This window comes from Acipenser ruthenus, chromosome 31 (genome assembly GCF_902713425.1).
Source record: "Acipenser ruthenus chromosome 31, fAciRut3.2 maternal haplotype, whole genome shotgun sequence".
In the NCBI taxonomy this organism is placed as follows: domain Eukaryota; kingdom Metazoa; phylum Chordata; class Actinopteri; order Acipenseriformes; family Acipenseridae; genus Acipenser; species Acipenser ruthenus.
In genome coordinates, this window is record NC_081219.1 from 9,298,168 (window position 1) to 9,308,747 (window position 10,580).

Genomic DNA, 10,580 nt, shown 5'->3' on the forward strand with positions numbered 1-10,580 from the left:
GTAATGTAGACCAGTATCTAAAATTCAGAAGTTTATTTTCAATTTACATTACAGTGCAAAAGAATTGAGTTGGTCACATTTTTTCTGAATGGTTTTGCTTTCACAAAGAAAACGCCGCTGTAAGCCCAAATGAATGGTGAGATTCTCTTAAAATTAACTCTGAAGGGAGACTAGTTATTTTAGCATTTATATATGCTTTTATAAAAATGGAACTGTACGCTTTTTAATGAAGTATGAAAGAGCCCTTAATGAATTCTGAACATCGTACAAGTCTCTACAAAGGTACATTTTGTACTGTTGGAACTGGGGCCAAAACCACAAAATCTGCACAGGTATTTCATTTGGTAGCACTGTAATAAGCATCTAATACAAATGTATTTAAGCAAACTAGTGGTTGAATTTAAATAAACTAAACATTCTCTAACGCTGCATTCCACACAAACTCTTATGAAACCCTCAAACTAATAGTAATTCGTCTGGAGCAGGCACTTTCAAAGTAGGGCCTTTTAAATTTATTTTCCCTGCCTTCATGGGGATTCATATGCAATGACAGATTCTACCTGGTCATCAAAACTTTAAATCAGGGAAAACATTTTCTTTTAGTAAACTGTATGAGTAAAGTAAAGAAACTTAGTTTAGCCTATTGTAGTGGACAAATGTTTCAATCTTTTCTACTGATGTCCTAAGACACTTTTCTAAATTGTAATACTTGAAAGGTTCTGTGTAATCCCCAGGCCCAGCACTAATGACTTGACAAGGAATGTTTGATGGGTCTTGCCAAAACACAAACTGTGGTTACTGTGAAAGTCAAGGTCAGGTCAAAGCAGACTCACAAGACCTCTCTAGCTTTCCACTAACCCCCCCCCCCCCCCCACACCCCCCGTCTTCTCCATTTCTTTCCAGCAGAGAGAGGCCTTAAGGCTGCTTTCAATTTATTTTATTATTTTTGTTTTAAAAAAGACGCTTACATGGCAAAAAAAAGAGTACTAATTTCAAAGCTGTAAAAATGTAGTTATGTCCAAATGGAAGAAACCAATCCATATATCATTAGAAGCTGATGAGAGGCAAAATGAAAAGAGCAAAGGTTTGGCAATTATGGTATAACTGTCTAATATATAGGGCCATAATAAGCCATGAGAGCTGTGACATAACAGAACAGGATTAGAACACCAGCTACAACTCCAAGGATCACTCATAATGAGATAATACAGTATTGTTAAAATACAGTCTTCTTTGTCAGCTGTTTTAGTGCAGGGTTATGAAAAAAGTGTGTGTGTGTGGGGGGGGGGGGTCAATTAACTTTATACTGGCTCATAATGGACTGCGGATTCAATCTACTAATTATTTCAAATCATACGTATCACATATGAACACACATATATAAAAGTTATACAGATCAGTTTTATAGAAGTAGCTATTTCTTACCTTCAGGATGTACTTGTGCAAGTCCCAGGTAACAAGTACAATACAAAACAGTACAGAGAATTAGGGCTCTCCTGTGAATTCACAAAAAGAAAGAAACACTTGGTTAGATTTACATACAGATTATAAAAGCAGCCAACACTTTTCCTTCCAGGTTTTACAGCTATTCTGTATAATTCCTCACCCTCCGACAGCCAAGAGAAAAGTAATCTGCTCCTCCAAGCATTTGCTCTCCACCAAAGCTTGCATTGCTTTTGTTTGAGATATGAGTAAAACGTTAATATTTATATTGGAGTCTGTTCTCTCTCCCCCCCATACAGGCAGAGCCACTGCTGTCAACTCATCCCATCATCCGACACATTCAGGTAGACAGGAACTGGATAAAGTGTTGAAGTCACAGGGGTTAGATAAATCCACTTACTCTGCACACAGAACTAATGATCTTAGATTAATGACTACAATGATTAGGTGCCAGCAGTGTGAGAAATCAGGCCCAGGCTAATCAGAAATGAGTAGCTTTCTCTTGGCATCAAGTCACATTTTAACACAAGTAATGATCACCTTTGTTTTAACAACAATAAGCACAAAGGGATGTTTGGTTGATTTATTTATTCGGAAACATTTGAAAACAGGCCTGTTTCTCGTGTCTGCTGATATGCTTAAGTTCATTTTTAGGTTATAGATCTGTGAACAAAACGATACAGCTGCTTACACATATTTTTTTGATTACTGAGATGGGTTCACTTTAAAACACTGATGAAGCAACGGACCAGCCCGTTTAGTTAACCTACTAGCCTCACATATTGATCCCTGATTATAGCTTTAAGGCCCTAATTTGAGGCAAGCACAAAGGCAAAGGCACATTTTGTGAGAATAGACGTATTAGAAAAGAATTAAAACAGTGTGACATTAACAAGAAACAGTTGAACTAATTGTCGTGAGTGGGTTCATGCTAGTTTTATACCTTTAAAAGATATTTTATTCCTGCGCAAAATGTTTGCTTTGCCTTTGAAACGAGCTTAATAAATGTTCCTATATGACTTGTCAAATTCACTGCACAGTTTACAAACTAATAGAGGTGCAACCATTCAATTGGCGTGAGCCTCTTAAACACTCACTGATTGATTAAATCGCTCTGGTCTCCTATTTGCAGTCTCATGTACATAGCATTACTAGAACATACATGTTTTCAGTTTTATTCAATGGTCTCCATGAAGAGTCTACATTTGTGTTTGCTTCATGCTTTTGAATAATAAAACGTGTTCTCAATGCAGCGATTACTGTAAATGACTACAGGTCCGAAGTTCAATTAGAAAATAGGTTCCCGATTGCACTTCTAGAAAAACTCACCCTCTAGGATTCACCGGAGCACCCGCAGTACACAAGGACTTTTACAAGCGGAAGGTGGCATCATTTAGTAACATCAAATCAGAGATGCTACTTTAAAAAGCTATGATGCATGAAACGACCATCAGTAGTACTTACAATGAACCACTGAACACAATGGCTAAATATGCGGATATCAAGCTTTATTGATTGCAGTCCGTCAAATCATGACCAGTGCTTAAAAAGCACCACAATTCATGTTACCACGTCCCCCACAGCAACGCATCTGTTTGCATAACAGCAAAAACCATCTTCTCAGCTGCAGAGCAGTTAGATGCTTTAATTGGAAGTTAATTCACTTTTTGTTGAAGCTATACTCGCCTCACTCTTAGCAAAAAAAACATTTAAGAACACTAAATCTCAATTACCCCTCTAGTTTGTTTTTATAAATCATTCTAACTTCCACAATCATTCGACTCAAGTTTTAAACAAATGACCTGTTTTTTTCCCCTTTTCATTTTTTAAATAAACACTGATAAAATAAGCATGCAGTACAGTTAGAAGCCATTTAAGTTATTAATGGACGGGATAAGCTCCAATTAAGGGCATACAAAAAGTCTTCCTTCATTCCCTCCATCTCCAAGCTCACCTCAGCACATCCTCCCTCTGACCCTTGCAATTGTTTCCTAGAGACTAAACAATGGACTCAATAACCCTATTATTATTATTATTATTATTATTATTATTATTATTATTATTATTATTATTATTATTATTTAGTAGTAGTAGTAGTAGTAGTACAATCACTTTGTTTTTCCATTTTATATAGACAGGGATTGGGCAAACACATACTGGTAATATGTCGTAAACACTTTCATCCTCCCTGATATGTATTTTCAGTCACAATAGGCAAGACAGAAGATGTAATAGACCTTAGATGAGGGATGACAGTAGGTGCTCAGCTGGCAGGTGCTCCTTATCCAAGATGCCAAAAATGACTGATGTTTCATAAGGGACAGGCCTTACAGATTTCCACTCCAAATACAAGTTCACTGAAGGAATCAGAGTTGGTAATTATGGAAGAATGTTCCCATATGGGTCAGGACAATTTTCATCATTTTGGTACATAAAGATTCTTACAATTATGGAGACTGTTCATATTACACCCAAAATCCCACACCTTACATAGTGACCACTTCATCACAAATAATCCAGTAATAAAAGTGATAGGTCCATACCCCTCTAGAACAATTTAAACATCTTACAGATTGCTATCCCTGACTGAAAGTTGACAATACACCCGACTGACTGTTATAACAGGCCATTTTGTATCAATTCCCTGTAAATTCACATTTTTCTGCACAGTACATTTAGGTATGCTGTGCTACTATCCAAAAACTTAAGGATGAACAATTTCTCATAGGTACCATAGTCTCCAAACACCAATACAAGGACAGACATTTTTAGCGTTAGGCAATTTAGTGTAACAGGGTTAAAGGGGAGCTGACACCTGTACTTCCTCTAGAGTTCCTTAAAGTTTTCAGTGCTTGTAATCCAAGCTGTAAACTGCTGATCCTAATATCTGGTTACAGAGGTCCAGGCGAAATTCATATCCATGTCTAACCTTTTTAAGGGTGCTAGGGAGTTAAGGTAAGAGGAGCTTCCGAGCTACTGTCTTGCATATTCCCCAATCTACTGCTGTTTTACAGTATTGCTAAAGGTTAGACGAGTTCTTTAAATAATTGTGTTGTAACTTTAATCACTACATCTTTAAAAACTTAAAATAGCAACTTGGTACAAGGCTAAATTTCACTAGCAAATGTATGGTTCTTGTTTAAAATCACTTTGTGTATTACTTTCTGTTTCAGTCATCACATCCTGGTGACTTTTAGAAATTCAAAAACGAAAAGCACCCTGTATTAAGCTTTCTAAGCATATCTAGTACACCAGAGTGTAACCATAAACCTGTCCTGCTGCAACACTCTGCCCCCTGTGGATGTAAGAAATTCCACATTTGTTCTATGTGGTACTTCTTACTAGTGTTGCAGAGGTACAGGTTAATGGTTACACTATGATGAACTGGCAGTATTTCTAGATAAGACATGTTCAAGAGCCCTCCTGAGGCCACAGGGTTGCCTCAAACTTAGTCACCAGGATGTTATTGCTGAAACAGTATAATTGTATACAAAGTTAACCTAAACAAGAATACATTACTTAAGAAAAATGTGGTATGTCATACACCAAGTTAGTCTTTAAATGGCTGTTTGCATCCAACAGTCCTACTGTAAGCTGCCCTCACCCTCACACTCACATTAAGGTAATAGGCTATGAGCAAAGGATAAAACAGCTGGGCAATTAACCTTAAGGCAATTAAAGAAAAACACCTTGAACTATTAATTGATTCTCAGTCTTGTTATCTTAAAAAACAAACAAACAAAAAAAACACCACCACAGCACAAAATTAGAAACATCTCAAGGGCCTCCCAGCCTAATCACTTCAGAACAGCCCCCCCCCCCCCACCAATCACTGCTGCCTGTTGAACACTGAGGCCCGTCTGCACTTAATCAACTGAGCCGACTGCCTCTTATGTTGACACAAGGACTGGGAAAGAAAACGATCGTGTGGTTCTACAACGCAGAATCCCCTCACTGCACTGTGATAACTGAAAGTGTCCCCTTCTCCTCCTTCAGCTCCCCTCTACCTACAATAGAATACTTGTGCATTTGAATGAACATGATACACTACAAATGAATGAATGAATATATAAAATATATATTTTTATGTTAGCAAAATTCTTTTGGCAGTGCAGTAAATTAAAAATGGTCTACTTCTCTCTTCCGCGTTTCTATCCAAGAAATATAAAAATCAGTGCACTGATTAGCAACATCATTGCCCTGACAGCTCCTGCCAAATACAACACCTGGAACAGCGACATCTAGTGCCAACTCAAAGATGCTATCAAATTAAAAGTAGTCGTCATGGAAGTTTCTGAGAAGAGGCTTAGATTTGACATTATTATTTAGGAAACCGTTCCAAGTGATAAAGGCAAAGCAGGACTGCAGCACTCACTTTGCCTTACAAAGCAAGCAGTATTTTAAATTAAGATTTGTATTGCAAACAAGAGTCAGTGGTTTCGTTTAATTTAGTAGCACACTAACAGTGCTAGATGGTGTAAAACTGAAATGTACAATGAACTTTAGAATAACCTCGACTGTATTAAACGGTAAACTACAAACGAGTTGCTTTGTCAAAACCCATTAAGATAGTCCCGTTAATGCACATTTCAGTGTCCCAAAAGTATTCTTCATCAGATTTAATGAATAATGTATGGAAAAATGACTGATCACACATAATTTACGAAAGGAAAGCCAATACTAAGCAATCCCCATTCACATTATTATTATTAATAATAATAATAATAATAATAATAATAATAATAATAATAATAATAATAATAATAATAATAATAGGCGAATTACTAAACACCAAGTGATTCCTAAAATAACACACTTTTAAAATACCGCAGCTAGTAGGCTTCATCTTTACTTTTGCATGTCATGTTTTATACACCGTGCTTCATTCATTGAGCGTATTCCAAAAACATTCCCTGCAACGTACCTCTTTTTTAGCTGCAAAAAACACATTCAACGCGCAGTGATATCGAATGAAAAATAACTGCACAAAAGTAACTAGCCTCGCCAAAGATTATATTAGCAAGTCTTGTTAAAACAAATACAAAATCAACGTTTTCCTCTCCTAAACTGGTTAAAAACTTGGCAGTGTAAGCTTTAGGGATGGTCTCGAAATTAGTGCACTGGGATGTACAGTAAATGAATAAGGCAAAATAAAACATTATGACAATTAATATGTTTTTAAATCGTTTTTACACGTTTTGAATTAGTATCATGAGTGCGTAAGCCTTTGCACATATATATACCCAGCGTGCCTCTTAGCTAACCCAGAGTCTCCTTTGCTAAAATCTACCTGCCGACCAACAACGTTTATAAAGTCGTTATGCATGTGCTTCTATTAAGTTATTATTGTTTTTGTCTTGTATGATCAAAATAATAAATCTCATACAATGTTGTTAACCATTGAGATTTTAAAGATTTAGCTACGGATGCAAGCTACAACGTTACAAGGTGACAAATGTCACAAGTGGTACCTATTGCGAAAGAAATTTACTTTTAAAATTTGACAATATTAAAACTTGTTTTTATTGTTTTGTTTTGGAGATGTATGTCGTTCTATTTGACCACCTAACTTGTAAATGTAAAAGTGGCAGATGCAGAGTTTTTTTTTCTTCTTTTCTTTCCAGCAAGTTGTTACTTTTAAACCGCTTTCGTCAATGTTTGTCATTTCTACTCACCCCCTAGCTCCAGCTGGTTTGAGTTTGGAGACCGGGGCTGATTCCGGCTCCATCACGGTTACTTCATTCTTCCTTGTGATGTTTTACAGCAGCCCATTTAGAAGAAATAGGGTGCTTGTTTCCATGCCAACAGATCCCTAATACTTTTGAAAACTCAACTGAAATGCGGAAACCCTAACAAATGTTTCGTTTACTTTGCGCAGGCGTTTCTAGAGTTTCATTCTTGCAGCTGTACTAAAAATATAATCATATTGAAGTTACTCCATCAGCTGGTTTGAGCTTTTGGGTAAGAAAATTAATTAAAACGGGTTTACAGAAAGGCAATCCTAACTATCTAGGACGACACGTCCCACAGTACAGCTGAGGAATAGTTCACAGACCTGCGTACAATAGAAATACTGTAGCTCAATATTCAGAATGAACTGCATCTCAAGTAGCTTTGCAGAGCAAGATTTGGGTATTGAAAACACTTCTCTCTGTCGCCCTCGCCTGTTTCTCTAGAACAACTACCAGTACCTTTTCAAATCCAATTTAAGAGCAATTTCACACAAAGATTACAGGAGAAAAAAAAGGTGCATTATATATAACCTATTTTGTGTTACTGAAGCATTAAAATATGCACAACCAGAATATGCGCATTTTAAACTTACAATGGTTAAAATAATGTTAAATCATATGCATACATACTAAACAGTAATTACTAGCGAATCTGTCTAACAAACCTTTTTTTTTTTTTTACCTTAGGTAGCGGCTATATTAGGAAAATACACGTATTCATATCGATCAGGTGCTTATTCTAACGCATACCTTAAAACACTGTTAAACACGAATAATCTTTTTTTTTTTCACATCTCCGGTACAACAGTGAGTGTTTGTGTTTATACTTTTAAAAATAATAACAAACAGACATGTCTAATTCCATCACAGCACAGATGAGCAAGATAATCCTGTTACACTTACTTTGTAGCGAGTTGAGAGGTTGTGCAATCTCTCCTTCGGGTCCCTAAATTCATTTGTATTCATTTGTCCTGGCAGTCAAAAACCTGGTCCTTTAATCACAACGTGACTCCTTAGCTGAGGGACAGAAAGCACCAACTGCCTTCTGACGCATTGGATAAGCTTCTAAAAATGGTCCAAAAAGAAGTTTCTCATAAAAACAATAGTTTTGCATACAACTATAAACCCAACATACAATCCTATACTCGGAATGACGAGAGTTTGACGGGACGCTTCCACGCTGGTTTCTCTTCTTGCTTTCTTTGTAGTTTATTCATTTATGCCAATCCTGATTTTGGGGTTCTGATTGCAGAAAGACTGGAAGCTGGGGGTTTGGGGTATGAAAAGTCTCCAGTTGGAAGCTCAAAGCTCATCCTTTTCCCTTTTAAACAGTTTTCAGTCAGTGACTGGAGCTTTGGCTCCAGTACTGCAGGTGTCCGGTTTCAGCAAACATTAGTCTAACGAGCCGGGATACTGCCTCTAGAGGCTGAGTATAGAGCCACAGCATAACCATTCATTCTTCTCGCGCTCCGAGCACGGGAGTCGGACTTGGAGAATAACAGTAAAGAGAAAATCAATGAACCAACGGGGTATTTTTAGATGCTGACTCGGCGAAAGTAGTTCGTCATACTTGGATGCCTGGGTAGGCTTTTCAAACAGCATACATACATACATACACACACACACATATTATTATTATTATTATTATTATTATTATTATTATTATTATTATTATTATACCACAGATTAAATAACTTTATGCCCCATATGACTTTTCAGACCTTTCAATAACTGTAGGCTGCACACAGATGGTTGTATATTTATGTCTGTATATGTATTTCTCCATGCCGTTTGTACACTGTTTTAAGTTAAACTGACATGCAAAATGTATTGTACAAATTAAACAGTTTTTGTTTTTTGTCCTGAGTACTTGAATGCTTAAGTATACAGGAAGCGTATTGAGGGGAAACAAATCCCATTTTAGGAGAGCTCTGCTAACTTGAGGATGCTTATTGTAATGCTGCTAACTTGAGGGTGCTTATTGCAATGCTGCTAACTTGAGGATGCTTATTGCAATGCTGCTAACTTGAGGATGCGTATTGCAATGCTGCTAACTTGAGGATGCTTATTGCAATGCTGCTAACTTGAGGGTGCTTATTGCAATGCTGCTAACTTGAGGGTGCTTATTGCAATGCTGCTAACTTGAGGATGCTTATTGCAATGCTGCTAACTTGAGGATGCTTATTGCAATGCTGCTAACTTGAGGATGCTTATTGCAATGCTGCTAACTTGAGGGTGCTTATTGCAATGCTGCTAACTTGAGGATGCTTATTGCAATGCTGCTAACTTGAGGATGCTTATTGCAATGCTGCTAACTTGAGGATGCGTATTGCAATGCTGCTAACTTGAGGGTGCTTATTGCAATGCTGCTAACTTGAGGGTGCTTATTGCAATGCTGCTAACTTGAGGATGCTTATTGCAATGCTGCTAACTTGAGGATGCTTATTGCAATGCTGCTAACTTGAGGATGCGTATTGCAATGCTGCTAACTTGAGGATGCTTATTGCAATGCTGCTAACTTGAGGATGCTTATTGCAATGCTGCTAACTTGAGGATGCGTATTGCAATGCTGCTAACTTGAGGATGCTTATTGCAATGCTGCTAACTTGAGGGTGCTTATTGCAATGCTGCTAACTTTAGGGTGCTTATTGCAATGCTGCTAACTTGAGGATGCTTATTGCAATGCTGCTAACTTGAGGATGCTTATTGCAATGCTGCTAACTTGAGGGTGCTTATTGCAATGCTGCTAACTTGAGGATGCTTATTGCAATGCTGCTAACTTGAGGATGCAATGCTGCTAACTTGAGGATGCTTATTGCAATGCTGCTAACTTGAGGATGCTTATTGCAATGCTGCTAACTTGAGGGTGCTTATTGCAATGCTGCTAACTTGAGGATGCTTATTGCAATGCTGCTAACTTGATGATGCTTATTGCAATGCTGCTAACTTGAGGGTGCTTATTGTAATGCTGCTAACTTGAGGATGCGTATTGCAGTGCTGCTAACTTGAGGATGCGTATTGCAATGCTGCTAACTTGAGGATGCTTATTGCAATGCTGCTAACTTGATGATGCTTATTGCAATGCTGCTAACTTGAGGGTGCTTATTGCAATGCTGCTAACTTGAGGGTGCTTATTGTAATGCTGCTAACTTGAGGATGCGTATTGCAATGCTGCTAACTTGAGGATGCTTATTGCAATGCTGCTAACTTGAGGATGCTTATTGCAATGCTGCTAACTTGAGGGTGCTTATTGTAATGCTGCTAACTTGAGGATGCGTATTGCAATGCTGCTAACTTGAGGATGCTTATTGCAATGCTGCTAACTTGAGGATGCTTATTGCAATGCTGCTAACTTGAGGGTGCTTATTGCAATGCTGCTAACTTGAGGATGCGTATTGCAGTGCT

The 10,580-nt window shown here is 37.6% G+C and overlaps 1 protein-coding gene across 3 annotated transcripts in view; it reads right to left on the minus strand.

Annotated features, from left to right (window-relative positions):
- LOC117396881 (collagen alpha-1(XXVII) chain B) overlaps positions 1-8,641 on the minus strand; it is a 155,717-nt gene extending 147,076 nt beyond the window's left edge. The window contains exons 1-2 of one of the 3 annotated variants that reach the window (XM_059005748.1): positions 8,079-8,641; positions 1,426-1,496 (exon numbers count right to left, since the gene is read on the minus strand). In XM_059005748.1, the coding sequence (XP_058861731.1) occupies positions 1,426-1,496; positions 8,079-8,131 (124 nt within the window). In that variant the 5' untranslated portion in view covers positions 8,132-8,641. Of the gene's footprint in view, positions 1-1,425; positions 1,497-7,118; positions 7,509-8,078 lie in introns of those variants that run through there. The other 2 variants (XM_059005745.1, XM_059005747.1) reach the window with 2 other exon arrangements.
- Between the last annotated feature and the right edge of the window lie 1,939 nt (positions 8,642-10,580).